At 34.7% G+C, this 21988-nt stretch overlaps 1 protein-coding gene across 1 annotated transcript; it reads right to left on the reverse strand.

Annotated features, from left to right (window-relative positions):
- Nucleotides 1–2332: 2332 nt before the first annotated feature.
- LOC131611951 (cyanidin 3-O-galactoside 2''-O-xylosyltransferase FGGT1-like) lies at nucleotides 2333–3939 on the reverse strand. The gene has a single exon (XM_058883773.1). The coding sequence runs from the start codon at nucleotides 3910–3912 to the stop codon at nucleotides 2524–2526; it is 1389 nt and encodes a 462-aa protein (XP_058739756.1). The 5' UTR covers nucleotides 3913–3939; the 3' UTR covers nucleotides 2333–2523.
- Nucleotides 3940–21988: the final 18049 nt, after the last annotated feature.

Below are 21988 nucleotides of genomic sequence, written 5' to 3' on the forward strand. Positions count from 1 at the left end.
GATGCAATTTATTTGAATGGTTCTTGGGCTAGCTGCTAGTTTTGATTTGGAAGTAGAGCAAATGGACGTGAAGACGACTTTCCTTCACGGTGATCTACATAAAGAAATTTACATAGAGAAACCAGATGGATTCCTAGAAAAGGGCAAAAAAACTATGTTTGCAAATTGGTAAAAAGTCTTTATGGTTTGAAACAAGCACCTCGCCAATGGTATCAAAAGTTCAACTCGGTGATGATTGAACATGGGTACAAGATGACCAAGGCCGATCATTGTGTGTTTTTCCGGAATTTCTCCGAAGGTAATTTTATTATTCTCTTGCTTTATGTGGATGATATGCTAATTGTTGGAAAAAATATTTCAAGAATTAAAGAGTTGAAGAACACTTTGAGTGAATCTTTTGCTATGAAGGATTTAAGGGAGGCTCCGAAAATTCTTGGTATTGAAATTGTTCGAGATCGAAATTGGAGGAAGTTGTACTTGTCGCAAGAAAAGTATGTGGAGAAATTCCTTCGGCGTTTTAGTATGGATAAGGCTAAAGCGGTGAGCATACTACTTGCTTCTCAATTCAAGCTTAGTCATACACTATGTCCATCTACAGATGAAGAAAAGTTGAGTATGAAGAATATTCCATACTCATCGGCTGTTGGTAGTTTGATGTATGCTATGGTTTGTACAAGACCCGATATTGCTTATGCCGTGGGAATGGTGAGTCGTTATCTCTCAAATCTGGGAAAATATCATTGGGAGGTCGTGAAGTGGGTGATGAGATATTTGCGTGGAACTTTGAATTTGAGACTAACTTTGGGATGCAAGAAGCCTATGTTGGTTGGATATACAGATTCGGATTTGGCCGGAAGCTTGGATGATCGAAAATCTACTTTGGGATATATGGTTACTTTTTCCGGGGGAGACGTGGCTTGGCAATCAAAATTGCAAAAGTGTGTTGCACTCTCTACTATCGAAGCCGAGTTTATAGTTGTTGTGGAAGCGTCAAAAGAGTTGTTATGGTTGAGGAAATTTGCAATGTGAAACAAGAAAAATATGTCTTGTTTTGTGATAACCAAAGTGCCATTCACTTATCGAAGAATTCCTCCTTTCACTTGAGGTCGAAGCATATTGATATTCGTTATCATTGGATTCGTAATGCATTAGATTCCAGGTTGATGGAGCTTGAGAAGATACACACCAATGACAATGGTTCGGGTATATTGACGAAGGTGTTTCCTAGGGGAAAGTTTGAGTTTTGTCGCACAGTAACAGAATTGGTGTTGCCCTCCAACAAGTCGGTTAGGGGAGTTTGTTGGGCTTTTCCCTCCTATTTGAAAAGGCCCAATTAGATATGGGTTAGTGACCCATGTGTGTAAGCCTTTGTTACCACCCAACAAAGAGGATTAGGTTATTCATTCATTAAGTGAGAGAAACAATAAGAAAAGTTTGAGAGAAAACACTATTCCCACATCCCCTTTTTCTGCACAAATCAGTTCCATAAAATCAAAACTTGTGCAAAATCCAATGGTCGGATCGTCCTAAAATTTTGACACAACGTTCATGACTTATAAGAGCACATTTTGAACGTAGGTGATTGGATTCAGAGCTTTCTAAGTCGATCTGTTGAGTCCATCTTTGAGGTCATAATTTTTTGGTGTTTTTGGGTTGTTTTGTCTCTCTTGATTTTTGTTGTATTCCAAGATTGATTGCAAATCTTAATGATGTTGATGTATACCTCTAACCAGTGTTAGAGAGAACCTTGTTTGTATGCATTGTTGATTATAGTGGAGAATTTAAGTACTCTAGGATCCTGTGGTTTTTTGCTTCTATTTAATGGAGGATTTTTCACGATAAAATTGTGTTGTGTTGTTTGATGTGTTTTTTGTTGATTATCGTTGCATGTGATATTTGGGAGAGTTTATCTTGTATAATTTTTTTGTTGCGTTTGTGATTTTTTCCCAACAAAAATGTAGCGTGGTTTTGAAAATCAAAAAATATCATTGATGGAAATTAAACCCATGACTAATTTCACATGAGAGAAAATGTAGCCCACTTTCCATACTACCCTTCTTTACTCCAACCATACCTCCGATGTAAAATTACTTAGATTAATAATTAAGTTGATTTCAAAACTATTTACTTTTACAAGGAGAGTTGCTACAGTATTTTATATTGGAGGTGCAAAACTTTAAACATGGAAATTTAATACAAAGAAATACCCTTTTCTTTATTCCCACTTACTGCATCTTCGATAAATTTCCAATATTCATAGAAAGATATTATTCATTATGTTCTTTGATTTCCAATAGAGTCATGCTATTTCAGTTTACTTTTAAATAAAAACTATCTATCAATTCCATGACAAAGTAAACAATATTCTAATTCCAATTCAACAACAATGGTATTACAATCTTTTTCATTCTCAAATCTCAATTTACACATTTTTTTATTAAAACCATACACATTTTTTTATTAAAACCATAATAGTTATACAACAATAAATTATAGTTGGAAACATTTTTACTATTTAGAAAATCACCTGACTAACTCTTGAAGCTTTTCACAGAAACCATCAACACATGATGACTCAAAATCATAACTTAATAAGAGCTTCCTCATTTTAGCATGATTAGTCCTAACTTCTACACCAATCTCATTCTCATCATCCATCACAACTTTCACAGCCTCACAAATACTTTCCTTTCTGAACAATCCATCTTCTTCACCCTTCTCCACTTCAACTCCAACCTTCAAATCCCTACTCATAATCCTTGCATTAATGATATGATCACTGTCTAAATGCGGCATCAACACTATCTGACAGCTATTTATTAGCCCTTCTGTCAACGAACCCGCGCCACAATGTGTTACAAAACAACCAACAGAAGCATGTTCCAGAATCAATTGTTGCTGTATCCATCCACTATGAACAATCCCTTTCTCCTTCACTCTTTCCTTAAACCCTTCCGGAAAAGCTTCTTCGATCGTATCGAAACCAATAGGAGGTTTAAGAATTGCCAGAAAAGGAAAACCTGTTAACTCAAGTCCTAACAGCAGTTCATGAAACTGATATTCTGATAACTTCCATTCACTTCCAAGTGCACAGTAAACTATTGAACCATTCTTGAATCCATCAAGCCAAGAACCCCATTTTTCATCTAAAACAGTTTTTGGTGGTTCAGGTAAAACCGGTCCTGAAAGAAAAACAGGTTTACCAAACTCTTGTTCAAGGTAATCTATATAAGGCCCTTCAATTTCTCTACACCCTTTAAACCCAATTGCATCAGTAAACCTCAAACCATTATAAAGCCTATCATAGAAAAGAACCCCACTTCCAAATTCAAAATTTCTTTTTAAAGCAAGGAACTTTGCTTCATGAGGGTAAAGATTGAAAGATGAAGTATTACGGTTAGGGTACCCTTTTGGAGGTTTTATAAGATCAAATTCAGTCAAGTTTATACTTTTACACATCCTTGATGGAGAAGTAGTATAAGAAAGTGTTGCTGGATTAACAATGAAGTATTGAAAAGATTTGATTTTCAAACGTTGGGTTATCTTCGGTAGCCAAAAAGTGAAATCAAAGAAAACAATATTAGGGTTTAGTTGAGTGAGGAGAAGTTCAACTTGGTCATGTGTTTGATCCATAGCTGTCATGATGAGTGGACCTAAAGCTAAGGAAACATCAGAAGTTGTTTCAGCACCAAAGGGAAGGCCATCAACGTGAGGAACATTGAGAGGGAAGAAAGTGATGAGGTTTGGGTAGAGATTGAATTGTTCTAACTTTGTTTGTGTTTTCTTGGGAATCAAGAATGAGATTTTGTGTCCCCTTTTGGCTAATTTGTTTGATAGATGAAGATATGGAGTTAGGTGTCCCATTGCAAACCATGGAAACATTGCTATGTGCAAAGAAGAAGCTTGATCCATGTCTTCTTCTATGTTGAAACACCTATTTTCAATGTATATGCTTATGATATATATATATATATATATATATATATATATATATATATATATTTGTGTCTCTTTCATCTTTTGGTAGCTTTACTTAAAATAATAAACAACAGTGTATGCATGTTCCATGGTTGAATATTTTACACCAATTATTATATGTATAATTTTATTTTTATCTTTCTCTTCTTTTTCTGGATTATTCTCTTCTTTTTCTGGATTATTGTTTTACTTTTGGATTATTGTTTTATTTGTATATGATGACTCTCATCATTGTTATTTTTTATGTTTCCTTTTAGACTTTGTTCGGAAGATTGGAGAGAAAAGTTTTAAAAAAATGATAAAGTGTAAAATAATAGAGAGATTTAAATGAGGAGGGTTTTGGAAAATTAATTTTTATTCAAAAATCATAATCTTTTAATTTGAAGAAGTAAAAGATTATATTGGAGAAAATTTTGAATTTTTGAAGTGCTTAAACAAATTATTAAAATGTAATTTTTGTTGTTGTAGTTTTTAAAAATTAAAAATATGTTAATGATAATATACTACTACAGTAGAAACTCTTTAAATTAATAATCTCAGGATCGGAGAAATTTATTAATTTAAAGAGTTATTAATTTATCGATAAATTAATAATTATTAATTTAAAGAGTTTTTAAGTGATTATACTGTACATACTACATAAAAAGGCAAATTAGTTTATGTCTACGTTGCAGCGAACCTTGGGACTCAACGTAATTTAGTAATTACTGTGTTTATATGCATTAGAAATAAATAATGACTTTGACTTGAACTTTGAACTTTAAAGGAAAACAGAGAACTATTGAATCATATTTGAATAGAGTGTAATTTTTTTTTTTTAGTTTCTATGAATTATTAATTTATGATTTTCTTGGGATTGAAAATTATAAAGGGATCGCCCGAAAAATTATTATCTTATTATTTTATCGAGTTTTTCAAATTTTTACATTGGCCCAAGTCGGGACCGGACAAATTTATTATTTTAGAGAGTTTATTAATTTATCGAGAATTAATTTAAAGAGTTTCTACTGTATTTATCATTTTATATAAAATAATTTTTTCCAAAAACATTAAACATTTATTTAAACATTGGATGAAAAAAATGTAACTATGTAAACGGAACATTGGATGAAAAAAATGTAACTAGGTAAACATGAAAATAAGAAGGATACGTAAGAAAAGTAAAGTAGAATATTTAAAATAAAATAAAGTAAATAAAGTAAAGATGAGTAAGGCGAAGGACTTGGATCCTCTCCTTCAAATTTTTCTCTCCAATTATCTCCTTCACATTTTTATCTCTATCTCTCTCTAATATTTTCTCTCTCTTCTTCTATTTAATATTTTTTCTTAATTTCATTAATTTTATTACACTTAGTTTTGGTGAAGGAGACAAAAGGAGGGAAGGAGAGGATCCATGGTCGTAAGGCGGATGATGTTTGGCTTGCCATTTCTTAGTCTTTATGGTTGTTAAGGAATAGGAGGAATAGGGTGTGTTTCCGGGATGAGAGATGGAGATTAGACGATACGGTTTAGAACATAAAGATTTTGGTATGGAGGTGTTTTTTTTGGCAAAATTACCCATCTCAATTATTCTTTCTATGAATTTTGCAAAGATCCTATTTCTTTTTTCTCGTAGTGTAAATGGTGGGTAATTTTTTCTCTTTTGTCGGATGTTGCCCGTTTTATCGTGTAAAAAGATTGGAAATTCTTAGTTTTCCTTTTTATTAAATTTTTTCTTACAAAAATAATCTAAATTTATTTTTTTTAAAAACATAATTTTAACATTTTAAAATAAAAACGAGAATAATTATTTTAATTTTAATAAAATTATAATAAGACATCGCTCATTCTCTTCTCTTCCCTTTCTTCCAAATTTAGATTTAACAAAACGTATTAAAAATAAACAATCTTTTGAGTACAGTTCACATTTTTTTATTATTTAATTAGTCGTGTAAATATTAAATGTTATGCACAATATTCATTTTTTTAAATATTTGCTTCTTCTTTGTATTGAAGTGAACAAGTCCAAGTCCAATTTGTATTCATTTTTTAAATTGAATGATTCAACATTAAAATAATAAGATTAAATAATACTATAAGGACCATTAGTGACCGATTATAAAAGTTAATATTTGTGTCTCTTTCATCTCTGGTTGCTTTACTTAAAATAGTAAATAATGCGTTGCATGTTCTTGCATAATTGAATATTTTACACAAATGATTATTTAGTAATATTTTTTTCTTTCACTTTTCTTTGGAGATTATTATTTTAATTGTAACTTTTAAAATGGACTATCCAGCCTATTTAGAGTCGGCCCTGATGGGTCTGGCCTTTTTAGGGTTAGGAAAAAAAGTTCCATTGTAATATCGGCCTCAAAATTACTACTGAGCCCGACCCTAGATGGGCTTCGGACTACCCGACCATAAACGAACTTTTTTTAATAAAAAGATTAAAATAAAAAATTCATTATATTTATTACAAATTAAATAAAAAATTATATTATTTTAAACATAATACATTTTTAAGTACTATATTATCTTTTATAAATACTATAATGTGTTTTTAGATACAATACATGTTTAAACTGTAGAAAATAATACTCAAATATTTAATATAAGAGAAACTAATAGAATACGAGGAAATAATGTTGATTATATTAATGTATAATATTTAAAAGAGAGAGATTGAATATAATAGAAACAAAATTTAGTGAAGTGAGAAAAATCAATGTTTTATTTTGGAATAACACAATATAAAAACTAATATAATTTTTTAAAATTTATAGTTGTGCGGGTCTTATTGGCTACCCATGCCCATATAGGCTAACTCTAATGGGCAGCGGACTTTTTAGGATTGGGCTAAAAAAGCCCTTAAAAATATGGACTCTAATTTGAAGACCCAAACCCTATGATTTTGCGGGCCGAGCAGACTGACACATAAGGGCTAGCCCATTTTGATAGCTCTATATACGATGACTCTCATTATTATATTTTTTTGGCTTAATTAGTTCATAAGTCCTTTAACTTAATTTGATATTTCACTTTAGTCCCTTATCTAATAAACGTTACATTTTAGTCCCTTAAAAACTCTTTCGTTAGTTAAATTGGTCCTTGCTGTTAAATTTTTTGAAAAAACGTTAACTTTGCCTATGTGGCATGACAGCAAGGCATTTTTTAATAAGCTGAGTCAGCATATGTATTAAAAAAACTAGTATTTTATTTAAACTTGAGAGGTTTTGTTTTCGGAGGTTAAAAACTCCCGCAAATTGTTAATATTGGGAAAAAATATAACACCACATTGCTATCCCAATAATCAACAAATGACCATGCACATCCTGAACAATATCACAACTCTGCTACTCAATATTACCAAGAACTTTACAATTGTCAGTATTAAAACCTACATTTGCATAAATAAATCCCACATGAATGTAGAAGAAAAATGTAGGTAAGCAAAACACGGTATAAGAAAAAAAAAAGAAACCAGATACAACGTAAATGTAGAACAAAAATTAGTAAGGGAGAGTGTAATAAGAACCCTTTTCCACAAAAATACGAACCATATGTAAGACTACCAACTCAAGCTAAACAATGTTTTTGCAAAACTCTATAACCAGAAGAAAACCAAAACTCCTTACACATTATGAGAAAAAATAAAAATGCATTAAATAAAAAATCAAATAAAATAAAAAATCAAATAAAACCCAGTATACCTCAGATATAGTTCCTTTCATTCCATAGACTAAGACATGAGCTTTGCTTAATTTAAAACAACATAATTACTTTGAAAACTAAAATCAATACCCTAATTAGAGGTGTTTAGAACACTATTTTTAGGTTAGAGTTTAAAAGTAAAAAAATCTAATTAAAAATAATAACAATTTACAAAATAGAAAGAAGAAGAAACCTTCTCCGAGCTTCTTCTCCCCAAACCCTAATTTGACGGTCATAAAGAGCGGTTTCCTATGCCGTCAACTCCTCGCTGTCGCTGTCCATTCCTAACCACAAACATGATCTTTCATCTAGACTTCTTGCAAAAATATATCCTCTAAACAATCTCTTCAAAACAGATCTCCATGAATCTTTTGTTAAAATCCAAAAAAAGAAATAATCAAGAAGAAGAAGTGAGAGGATGAAGGAATTTGGCTCAGTCACAGTAAAATGGATGAAGAGACCAGTGGAGGAACGTTTGATTGCCTCTTTCAGAGAAAGAGAGAGGAAGAAGTGAGAGGGTGGCGGCTAGGGTTGGAAGAAGAAAACAAAAGTTACAAATATGTTTCAGCTTGCATTGTTTTTAATTTTAAAATTTTAAATCAATATGTAACACAATAATTCCATGTCAATTAATAAATGTACAGTTGGAGTGCCACATATGCACAAACTAACGGAAATTGACAAAATTTAACAGACATGACCAACGTAGTTAATGGAACTACAAATAAAGGACCTGAATGTAACGTTTATTATATAAGAGACTGAACTGAAACCTGAAATTAAATTAAGGGACAAAAAAATGTATTAAGACTATAAACAAACGGTGAACACTCAGGTACCCTTGAATTTGGTTGGGTACCGGTACCTTCCTCCAATCAAATGAGATATTCATTGCCACATCATTTCTTAATATTATTTTATTTTAAAAAAAATTAAAATTTTGATTTATTTAACACTAAGTAGGGGTGGGAATAGGCAGGACCGAGCTAGGCTTTGCCAAGCCTGAGCCTGGCCTGCTAAAAAATTCAAAGCCTAAGCCTGGCCTGTAGCCTATAGTAGGCTTATTTTTTTGGCCTGAGTCTGGCCTTTTAGAAAGCCTGATTGGCCTGTTAGCCTACTTAAAAGCCTATTTCATTTGAACATTTGTAAATAAGTCATTCAACTCAACTTTATATAGACTAACAAATTAAAAGATCAGTGAGATTAAATGTTTGTTTGCATTGACTTATTTGAGTTTACCTAGTAGTATAAATTTTGTGATACTATTTGTTTGAAAAAACTTATGGAAGTAACTTATGACATTGTTCATAAGATTTTTTTTCATCTTATTTTCAAGATAACTAATATTTATTTTTATATTTTAATTCAAAATATAAAATACAATATAATATTAATAGAATTATTTAAATTTATTTAAATAGGCTGGCCTCATAGGCTTAAAAGGTTTTTTATATGGCCTGTGGCCTAGCCTTTTTAGCTAAATAGGCTTATAAAAAAGCCCAGGCCTTTTCTATTTATGTAAAAAGCCTGGCCTGACCTTGACCTATGTAGGCTGGGCCGTAGGCCCCTGTTAGTCGGCCTGGCCTATTCCCACCCTAACACTAAGGGTACCGATACCCAACTAAAACTCAAGGGTACCAAAGAATTTGCCTAAACAAAATCTATTTTTTATGCCTCCCATTAATGTATTAGCACTACAATAATGTGACATATAGTGAAAGACACATTTAATGAAAATATTAATAATTAGGGTTAATACCACTTTACCCCCTGCCATATAAGTGTGTTTTGCTTTACCCCCTCTAAAAAAAAATTTATTGGACAAACCTTGCCAAATAAAGATTCCATCAAATTTGACCCTGATCAATTTTTTTGACCAAGATTCTTAGAATCTTGCCTACGTGGCATTTTTGGTAGTGCTGACTGTACAACACATAAGCGATGTGGCACAGTCAGCACTGCCACGGGATAATTATTTTTTTTTAATTTTTTTAATTTTTTTTAAAATTTTTTTATTAATTTTTTTTTAAAAAAAAAATTATTATTTTTTTAATTTTTTTTACGTTTTTAAAAATTATTTGACAATACCCGCGGATTTACCTACGAATTTGACAATACCCGCGAATTTACATACGAATTTAAAAATAACTGCGGATTTACCTACGAATTTGACAATACCTGCGTATTTACCTACGGATTTAAAAATACCTGGGGATTTACCTTTAAAAATACCTGCGAATTTGACAATACCTGCGGATTTACCTACGGATTTAAAAATACTTGCGGATTTACCTACCAATTTGAGAATACCTGCAGATTTACCTACGGATTTACTTGCGGATTTACCTACGGATTTACTTGCGGATTTACCTACAGATTTAAAATTACCTGCGAATTTACCTTTAAAAATACCTGCGGATTTACCTGCGAATTTGACAATACCTGCGGATTTAAAAATACATGCGGGTTTACCTACGGATTTGACAATACCTGCGGATTTATATATAATAAAAATAAATTTTAAAAATAATAAAAAAACAACAATAAAAAAAAATTGGAAAAAATAATAAAAAAAAATTGGAAAAAAATAATAATAAAAAAAATAATAAAAAAAATTAAAAAAAAATTTGGAAAAAAATAATAAAAAAAAAAATTCCACGTAGAAATTAAAGATAAATAAAAAATAAAAAAATGCCACATGCGCATGCCACGTATGCAGATTCTCTTGGAATTTTGATCCAGGGTCAAGTTTTTTGGAATCTTTATTTGGTAAGGTTTGTCCAATAAGTTTTCTTTATGGAGGGGGGTAAATCAAAACACGCCTATATGGCAGGGGGTAAAGTGGTATTAGCCCTAATAATTATAGATATAGGCACAATATATCAATAAATTTTTTTTATAAGTTATATAAATTCGTCTATACTTATCAAAACACGCCTATGAATAAGTTTTTTATAATAATTTTAAGTTATATATATATATATATATATATATATATATATATATATATATATTAAAATAATTTTTTATACAATAAATATAAACCTAAATTATTAAGAACTTCATTATTTATACATTTTGTGCCAAAGTGAGTTGGGCCCAAAGCATCGCAACATTTTTCTTTGGGAGTTTTTTAATAGACCATTTAACGTTTTTCAGAGGTCTTTGGCGAATTTTTTTTTTAATCCTTGTATTTGGAGATGCATCTTCGAACACACCTTAATTTATTGTTTTAAGGATATTTTTAGAGATGCATCACTGAAACACATTTTTTTCTAAATCAGGGGTGTTTCGGATATGCATCTCCGAATTAGGGGTATATACATTAAACCCACGGTAGAAACCCATCATTTTTGTCTTTTTCAAAACTTCCCTCTCAAATTCCTAAGTACCCCCAAAATCTCAAATTTCAACAATTCTCGACTGATTTCTACTCATTTCAACAAAGCGGTAACTCATTTCAACTCATAATATCAACTCATTCCAACAACTCTCAAAGCTCCAAATTTGAGAGAGTTTCTCAAAATTCCTTTTTCTATTTTGCATGTTCATAATAAGTTGTTTAGAATCATTTAGAATTAATAGGTTGAAGTATAACTTGTATAATGTGGTTGTTTGGTGTAAAAAATGAGGTCTTTTGGTGATTGAGAGTGAAGTTCAAAAATGACAGTCGTAGGTGTTTTCGGAAATGCATCACTGAGAATACCTCTGAGGGGTTTCGGAGATGCACCTCCGAAATGATGCCTGACTTGTTTTTTTTCTTTTCTCTTATTCCTTTCCTTTAAGTATTGATTTTTTTTCAGGTACATGGCTGATAACCCGAACAGAGCCAGACTCGACAGGCCAACCCAAACTGCTTCTTCTCGGCGTGAGATTGCTGAGCAGGATGCGAGGGGTCGAAAACACAGTTGGGTACCGCAGGAGAAAGTTGAGGGACCAGGAAACTTACAGGCTCTTGCACATTGCTAATGGTACGTTTCGTTCCCATTATTTATTTTACCCTCTGGTACTTAATTTTTTCACACATACTTTCACCTTATTCACGGATATGCTCTTGTTCTTGACTATACGAAAGAGATGCCGAGGGCTGCCATTTATCTCCCCCATAGAGGGAATCAGGCTGTGCTGCCATTTCGGGTGTATCTTGATCTAACTGTTCATGATGACATCCTATAGATGTCGTTCGAGGATCGTAGAGAGATTATCCCATTCAACTCTATCTCTTTGTAATCTAGGTGGCTGGAATGTGGGACCGGAACTATGGTCAGGTATCTTCCGGGGTGATGTTTGCGGCAGTTTAGATATGTCCATACCATACCAAGATCTACATCTCAGGCTGCTCCCAACACCATTGGTTGTCGGGATCTCGATGACATCTTTGAGGATTGGGAGCATATTATGGTGCCATAGGACTATCGGTTGATGTAGGCATCCAGCAGTTGGCATTGTGTAGAGGGATACGTGACGTGGTTATTCACGGTGTCACACCCTATCATGACACCAGGTGCTCCTGGATGTCCACTTAGGCTAGCTCATGAGGAGATTTTGGAGAACCAACAAGATGAGGATGACCATGCCACTGATATCTTAGCGATATGTCACCAGATACAGGTGATTAGGCTGGAGGCTTTAAACTTAAGGATCATTGAGAGGGGTGGACCTGAGGCGATGGCCATCATGGAGAGGGCGGTTAGCGAGGAAGCGATTGCGGTGGGATACATGAGGCAAAGGAGGAGCTAGGGGTGAGGATTAGGCATACGCAGTAGGTTATTCTTTTTTTTATTCCATAACAATTTATGTATTATATTTTACTATTTTCTAGACAACATTTTGTGCTTCTAATCGTTTTTTATTTCTTATCATTTTCCATTTTTTGTTTTTATTATCGTTTTAATCTAATTATGTATCAAAACTTTGATGAATTAAAAAAAAATCACGGTTAAGGGTGATTTCCGAGAGGAATCTCCAAAACACCTTTCTCACGCATTAAGGGTGCCTTCGGAGATGTATCTTTGAAAACACCTCTTTTATGGTGCGTTTGGAGATGCATCTCCGAAGGGCATTTTGGGGTTTTCAGGATTTTTTTCACCCATACAGGTGGAAAAAGAAATTCCCCTTTTCCTTTTCGATACGAGTGGAATAGAAGAGGAAACATATTCCAAGGTTTTTTTCTTTTTCATCGGTAAAAACGTAAATTAACTCTATATTCTCCCTCTCTCTAAAATTCTAGATGTCGTCCCTTCTTTGAATCCATCTCTGGCCATCACCCCCTACAATGGTAAATTAAATTCCATATTCGTAATTATTGTCTCACGACCTTTCTAAAAAATCAAATCAATTGTGATATCATGCTTCCACCGTCGTACCTCCATTTCCTCCTTTTTTAATTGTTGGCACAATACAGGAGGTAAGGGGGGTTAACCGAGGAGCGTTCTTACACTTGGGAACTACCTTTAAGAGCAACACCCCTTTGTGAGAGACACGCCACATATTTACGTAAAACCTTAAGGTGATAGGTGAGTGAATTCTCCCACTCATAAATGCTCAAGTCTCCACATTCCTAACCAATATTGGACTTCCTCACACTACTCACACTTGTAATATTTTTTAACACTCCCCCTCAAATGTGACTCTATCCTCAATGCCCCTCTCAAATGTTAGTTCTTTCTTCCACAAACAATTGTACCACCTTTGATACCTTTTTTTCTCAATAGGCCACCTCATACCCATTGGGAAATATTAATACATGTAAGTTGGTCACTTCACTCGAAACCAAAGGCTCTGCTACCAAATGTTGGAACATAAATCACACAATTGGTAAACTATGGATTATGCGAAGAGAGAGGTAGTGAATGATATAGAAATAGAGATAATTGAGGGTGAGAATGATAATTTTCATTTATGTTGATGAGGATGCCTCAAAGGCATTTATACAAGTGTTACAATGATTGGGACCTAAAACACACAATTGAACAACCAGAAAAAGAATAAAATCAGAGTTGTAACTGATTAACACAAATTGTTAACTGGTTACAGCTGATACAAACTCAAAAATAACAATCAGGTCTAACTGACGTAAATGCGTTACCGATTAACATCAACTCAAAACTGCTTTTTCTCCTTCCATAAGTGCTTTTATCCAAGTTGTAACCGGTTACACCCCAGTGTAAACTGGTTATAGCACTTGAATTACATGTTTTTCACTTAAGACATCACCTTAATTCAAGTGCTCCAAGTCTTCTATGTCCATTCTCATCTTCAACCTTTTGAACACATCATTTGTGACTCCCTTAGTCAGCAAATTAACAACTTGCTTGGTCTTAACTTCTACAATATCCAAATCTCAACTTGCCTTCACTGACAAGCTCATTCAAGCAGTGAAACCTCATCTCAATGTTCTTGCCTCTCCTATGTGTAATTGGGTTCTTAGCGAGATTAATAGCGGAAACATTGTCAACCAAAAGTGCAACTTCCTCACCCTCACTGCTTCTCAGCTCCGTCAATAGATTCATTAGCCACACGTCTTGGCACGCATATAACAAAGCAGCAATATACTTGACCTCACAAGACTAGAGTGCAACTATCGGTTCATTCTTTGAACACCATGAGATTGGTGTTCCACCGAACATAAAGATGTATCTGAAGGATAGAAAAACACTTAGAAAGGGGGGGTTTGAATAAGTGTAGCTTTTAAAACTTGTAAGATAAAAACAATTTGCACGATGATTTTTATCCTGGTTCGTTGTTAACTAAACTACTCCAGTCCACCCCCTTGGAGTGATTTACCTCACCTGAGGATTTAATCCACTAATCACACAAGATTACAATGGTTTTCCACTTAGACAACTTCTAAGTCTTCTAGAGTATACTGATCACAACCTGATCACTCTAGGAACAAACTGCTTAGATACCCTCTAAGACTTTCTAGAGTATTCTGATCAACAACCTGATCACTCTAGTTCTTACAAATAAATGTAAACAAATTCTTTTAAGAGTTACAATGCTTCTTATAAAGCTATTATCACAACTGTGATTTTCTCTTAAGTTTAAGCTTAATCTCACTAATATATTACAACAGCAATGTAGTGAGGTTGAAGATGAAGTCTAAGAGCTTTTTGAATTTGACAGCGTTTCTGCATATTTGTGCAGGTATTGTATTCAGCTTCTCATCAGAATTTCTATTTATAGGCGTTTGAGAAGATGACCGTTGGGAGCATTTAATGCTTTGCGTGATCCATACAGCATTGCGTTTAATGTTTCACTCTTTTGTCAACTAGCCCGAGCCTTGCTTTCGCTGTGTCTACTGACATTGCCTTTAATAGCTACTAACGTTCCTTTTGTCAGTCAGCGTAGCCTGCCATCTTGTACTTGCTTCTGATCTGATGTTTGTGTAAACAACGTTTGAATATCATCAGAGTCAAACAGCTTGGTGCAGAGCATCTTCCTGTCTTCTGACTTTGAAGTGCTTCTGAGCGTGATACCATGAGAACTTCAGTGCTTATGCTTCTGATCTCAAGTCCTTCTGATGCTTCCATAGACCATGTTCTGATTCTGCTTGACCATCTTCTAATGTCTTGCCAGACCATGTTCTGATGTTGCATGCTGAACCTTATGAGTCAGTGCTTCTTGCGCTGATTTTGTGCATACTCTTTATGTGATTCCTGAAATGTAAATTGCATAGGATTAGAGTACCACATTATCTCAGACAAAATTCACATTGTCATACCCCAAAATTTGCCCACACTATTTCTGTTGTACAAGTTCAAATCAAGACACAAAGCTCCAAGACATCCTCTCATAAGCATAAGTTAGAGGACTCTTCAAGGTTTCTAGAAAGTCCTCGAATTTTTTTTTATATCACAAATTGCACAACTTGGACAGTTTTGAAGAGAAGAAACATATGTGGTGTAGAAAGAAGAATTTTAAATTCTTGACTAAAAAGGCCCAAGTCTTTTATCCCAAACTTGATCCAAAGATAATCCACAACACCTAGGCCATTCATTATATTTTAATATTTATTATTTATTTTACTTTGAATTTAATTATTTAAATTCAATTTAAAGTGAGTAAAATTAAAAAGAAAAAAAAAATCAAATTTGGTCCATTATCTCATCCAAAAAATCAGGAACTGAATCACGGGGATCTCGTACAAAGAATTGGGTTGGTGCAAATTTTTGCAAATTTCCAATCAAAAAATTCAATCAAAGATCTCTTTCACTCTAATCTCCATAATGACAAAGATCCAATCTATTTTGGTAAACCTAATTCAAGCAATATAAAAGCACAAAATTGATCAGACCAAGGGACCTTTTTTGGCTGGATACGGATTGCAATTACCGGACTTTGACTCAAACGCAAAAAACGCAAGGAGGATTTGGAACGAAATTGACTGCAAGAAACCCCATTCAAGTCTCAAAAAAAACCGTGGAAGAGAGTAACATAGAAGACAAAATCCTAGGCCAATTCAAGTCATTCAAAGCCTCAAGATCAAGTCCTCGATCGTCTCTGAAGCATTCTGGAACATCACAAGTCGTCAACGTCTCCGGAATCACATCATTATTAATCACGGTTTGAACAAATTTTCACATTCTGGTTTTTTGTCATACACGCATTGTGAGTGAAATTTGATCATATGTTCATGTTTAGATTGATGTTTATGTGCTTTCTGGATAGTTAATTTGGTTTTGGTGGTTGTTTGAAAGAATCACCATTGCTAGGGTTCCGAATTCGTAATTTGGGGCTACACAATTAGGGACAAAATCAGCCTGAATTAAAGGGATCATTTGACTCGTAAGGTTGTTTCCAATCGGTCTAAGATGTTATTGGGTATTATTCGATGGTGATATGCAGGTTCCGAAGATGAAGACCTACGGCCACGCCATATAACCGTGGCTAAAGGTGTTCTACCTTTTTCAGAATGCTGAAGGATGAAGAAGCAGTCTGGGCGCGGTCAAATTTGTTTAAATTTTGAATCGTTTTGTTTTTTTATATATCATTAACGCGCATTTGTAAACAGATAAGTGAGAATGGAGTAATGGCAAGGTTACCTGGAGTGTGAATCGCAGGGGCGCGGGTTCAACCCTTGCCTCCAGCATATATTTTTCCTTGTTTTTTTTTTCTTCAGCTCACTTTTGCAGATCCAGCGCATGTGGCACATCCATGTTCATGATGCACCCTCAGCCTCAACCACAGGATCTTCGTAGAATCTGATCCTACGTTCCTAAAGGTGCAGACGTACCGTGTTCCATCAGCATTCAACCACACCCAATCGCAGCTAAGTATTCCTTTCCTTTTATTTATTTTTTTTATACTTTGGTTATTTCTTTTTCTTTTTCTTTCTAATTCCTTTTTTATTTTCATTTATTTATTTGCACTTATTTAATAAATTACTCTTTCTTTATAAGAATTTTACACTTTTTAATTTATCTAATTGAAAATTCGATTTTTTTTACAATCCTTTAATTTTAATTTTATTTTTACATTTCATCTTAACCCTATGATTATTAGATGTTTGTTTGGTTTATCTATTTAATCAAACCTTTGATTCCATTAACTTTTTTAGGGTTTGTTTATAATATCATTTTATATTTTGTTTGCCTTTTGGGATAAAATAGGGTTTGCATTGCCTTTTGGGATAAAATAGGGTTTGCATCAATAGTCGATGAATCTGTAATACACTAACATTCCTCTTCTTTTGTGCCTAATTTTCAGGGTTAATCAGAGATCCTCCGATTACGCGCCATACCAATCGAAAAGCTAAGTTCTAATTCCCTTTTTTTATTTAAAAATCATTTTACTTTTAATTTATTCCTTATAGATTAAATTAGGATTTACCTTAAATCGCCAATGAATTGGTAACACACTCACCCCCCTGTTTGTTTATTTACAGGTTATAACCAGATCGATTAAAGCTCAAACCTTTGGTAACCCTAAACCTCATTTTTATTTTATGCCTTTTATTATTATTACTTATGTCAAACCCTGATAAGGGATCCGCTGGTTTCAATTTCCCGCCCCCTTTAATGCTTTATATTATTATATACTGCGTGGTTAGTAATTTAGGGAGTGCAACTCTGAACCAATTAGAATCACTAATGTATAAGATAATATATTTTGAATTGAATCACGTGATTGATGCACACACGCACGCCTTTTGGGGTAACCTCTCTGTTGCCTTGTTGCCTGTTGCCTTGTTGCCTGTTGCCTTGTGTTTTTTTGCAGAATAAGCCAAGTCCCTCGAATACGAGGATACCTCAGCCATGTTGCCTCGATAAAAAGGTCACGACCCTAAATGATGCTGCCTTCGATACACAAATGACCTCGACCCTCGGAAGTTGCCTACGGAAAAAGGCTGAGGTATCTTCTGGTTGCCTAACGAAAATGGCTTATTCTGATTCTTGCCTTAGACTACCTGCCCTTCTATGGCATGGGACAGTCTTATGGCAAAGGATGCTTCGACGACCCTTCAACCTCCAAACGAAAGGCTTCCTGCCCTCTTATGGCAAGGATAGACCCTTTCATTCTGAAAGGCTAAAAAGAGACCTATCATCTGAGTTTAAGGTAATTGCCCCTAATTGCCTTGCAATGCTCAAACTTTCATTATATTCTTTCTCATAATTTTTCAAAAGGGCTACGCTCATTTACGAGCTAAAGTCCCTATCTCTTTCATCTACATTTTCTAAACAAACGAGCAAGCAAAGCAATTAAGAGCCCATGGAAAATCAAAATCATGGATGTAAAGGGTGCCTTACACCTTCCCTTTGCATAAATTACCCCCCGAACTCGGATTTCTTTAAAAGGTTTTTTTTCTGTTTCTTTTAGCCTTTCTGATTTAGTTTGGATAAAATAAAAGTCGGTGGCGACTCTTGCTTAACCGCGACATTTCGATTAATAAAAAGTCAGTTCACCGTATCACAGAACTGGCGACTCTGCTGGGGATGCTTTCGAATAAAAGAGGGGTTACCTTAAAGTTTAGGATCACTTTAATTGTTTGATTTGTTTGCTTTATATTTCAAAGGTTGTTTTGGGTATTTACTTGTGTGAAAGATCCTAACCCGGATCTGAGAACCTTAGGTAAATGGCATGAGACCAAGGAGACTGCACAGCGTATACTGATGTGGTTGATCTGGTGGCCATCGTTAGTGTGACACATTTGTTTGTCCTGGTGTTCCTTGGGATCCGACTTGAGGAAACACTTGGCTGCTGCGTGGTGTCATTAAGCACTAATTTGCCCTAGAACCCTAGTTGAACTTGACTTCGGCCTATTAGCAAGTAGCGAGATAGCTGGCTTTGGTTCCGACCGGAGTTGGTTGATACTCGAAGCTACACTCATATGGACTGGACTTTCAGGACCTTCTTGGTTGGTGATTCGATTGCCGAACTGAGATAAGCGCCTTCGAGAAAGGTCAATGATATGAGCTCCCTAGAACCCGATCTTTATATAGGACAGGTTGAACCAACTTAACTTCAGTGGGGGATACTTATCTACCAACTTCATGCAAGCCTTTAAACCTAAGGACTCTTGTGTGACCTGTTTGTTATCTAACTTTCTATTTCCTTGCAGGATTGCTTGTAGGACATTTCGTCCTCATTACCTTATGCTCTAACTCTCTATTTCCTTGCAGGATTGCTTGTAGGACATTTCGTCCTCATTGCCTTACGCTTTAACTTTCTACTTTCTTGCAGGATTTGCCTGTAGGACAATTTGACCTTATGCTTTACTTAATGCGTTGCATCTGCATGACATCATGACACCATGAGCATAACATGATTTAACTAACCCTTTTAAGGATCTTAGGAATTTAGGGCGCACAATTTTAAGTGCTCTTATCAAGGACGAATTTCCTAATCAAGGGGCAAGAGGATTTACTTTCCTCCGGCCGCATACTTTCCTATTCAAAGACTCGATACCTAGCAAGGGGCAAGAGGATTTATTTTCCTTTGGCCACATACCTTCCAATAACAGAAGTATCTTGAATCAGAGGCTATGACCCACTGGATATGGTGAGCTTGATTCCCATAGAAGAACATCCAAAAATCAGAGTTCTTCAAGCGAAGAAGCGACAAAAATCATTTTTTAACGTTGCTAACTAAATTTCTGGAGATCCTTGAAAATATTGCATCTGCATTCATAACATTGCATAACAGGTTTCCGCCATAGGCTTCCTATTCTCCCTCGCTGTTTATTTCAGCACAAATGGATCTCGAGCAATCAGTCAAAAAACTTCAGGCTCAGAACAACCAATTCCGAGAGATGATCTTTAACTTGGCCAAGGGGCAAGAAGAATTAAAGGCACTCCTATTCTTGGGGTACAATTACAATGCGAGATGCGCTTATTATTCGAACAATCCTAGTTATGGTGTAAATGATGGTAGACCGTTGAAGCGTGCCATTAAAGATTTAATCATGACACTCAAATCAGAAAAGACCACGACAACAAAGTCACGACAACTGAGTCACGATAATGGAATCACGACAACTGAGTCACGACAACTGAGTCACGATAATGGAATCACGACAACTGAGTCACGATAATGGAATCACGACAACTGAGTCACGATAATGGAATCACGACAACTGAGTCACGATAATGGAATCACGACAACGAAGTCACGACAACTGAGTCACGATAATGGAATCACGACAACTGAGTCACGATAATGGAATCACGACAACAAAGTCACGACAACTGAGTTACGATAATGGAATCACGACAACTGAGTCACAACAATCAATTCACTCATATGATCCAGACGCTCAGGGAAATCGAGCCAACGAATTCTAACACCTACTATAAACCCAATGCGAGGTGTGCGTACCATTCCAACAGTCTTGGACATTACACAAACAATTACTGGACATGGAAGAATAAGATTCAAGATCTGATCAATGACGGAGGAACCAAATTCAACCCTCCTGAAACTCTTGTGGTGATCACCGCTCCTATGCCCAGTCATGACAATACTGATTGACGTCTAGACGGACGAACTTTTGGATCATTAGATCTACTTTCATTTGCATATTTCTTTTCTGTTTGTTTAAACATTCGTCTTATGATAGACATTATATGTCTTAATAATCATCATCAGTGCATTGCATATGTTTGTCTTGAATAATTTATTTCGCTATCACTCATTTTAAATTGCGTCTTTACTTTGCATATGTTTTGTGATATTCAACTCCTGTTAAAGCTGTATGCCTTTTGAGGGAGGATGACGAAAACGATACCGCAACCTCATACAGTATGCTTTTGAGCGGACTATGCTGATGATGTACAGGCATTGTTTCAATTCCTAAACAGTGGAGATATAAGGATGTTAATCCCTCGTTAACCCCTTTGAGCCTAAGAAGTAGAAGTTTTCTTTCTTGTACTAATTAAAACCCTTGATCATAACCTGGGGCAGGGTAGTTCTCAGTTAATTTGGCTGTGCATTCTATTTTAAGAGAATCATTCAGTACACCTTTCAACAAAGGTTTCAATCATAAACGTTCAACCACACACATCAAAGAAGTGTTGGAGATGTCAATCAAAAGACAATGATGGTTCATCAATCATTAAGCAACGCAGTCAATATCTTTCAAAAGAAAAAAAATGAAAAAACATATATACAAAGAAAAGCCTGCTAAGTCAAAAATCAAAAAGGTGACTTAAGCAAAAAAAAAAAAAAAAAAAAATCAAGGCATCCCGCTGACTGTAAGCTCAAAAGAGACAGTTCAGGCAAAAGTTAGGGATATAAAAAAGATGAAAAATAAGAACAAATTCTTAAACAACACAATGCTGTGGCTACCAAAAGGAAGAAGTAACTGCCATCTCAAAAGTGCTCTATGCTTGTGAGCCATCATCATTGTCAAAGGGGAAAATCCAAAGTCTCTTGAAACCTGAATGCATACGTTGAATTGACAGAGCTTAGGACTGAAGATCATCACGAAGAGGGGTGGGTACAATAAAATTTGAGCCATTATCCTTTGTTTCGTAAACCGTGAACCAAGCCACGTTACAACCCTTGAAAGTCCTAACTGAAGCATGGTTAGTTCGAAAGCATACTGTCACCAAAAAGGTATCCCGACTCCTTAAGGTTTACTAAAATGCTGAGTGGATATTTCGCTTCTACAAAAAATAGCATGTTTTACAAATATCACGCTTTTACATCTCTTGTTTTAATGTGTTTCCAAAAACTCAAGACAAACGTATGCATTGCATCTCATGAATACATTATTAAACATATTCTGCTACATAATTTCAAATGTTAGCAACAGAAAGAATTTGCACAGGGTACAACTAATGATTGAAAGATATCCCGACAGACAAAATTACTC

The sequence above is a fragment of the Vicia villosa genome, linkage group LG6 (assembly GCF_029867415.1).
Source record: "Vicia villosa cultivar HV-30 ecotype Madison, WI linkage group LG6, Vvil1.0, whole genome shotgun sequence".
Lineage (NCBI taxonomy): Eukaryota > Viridiplantae > Streptophyta > Magnoliopsida > Fabales > Fabaceae > Vicia > Vicia villosa.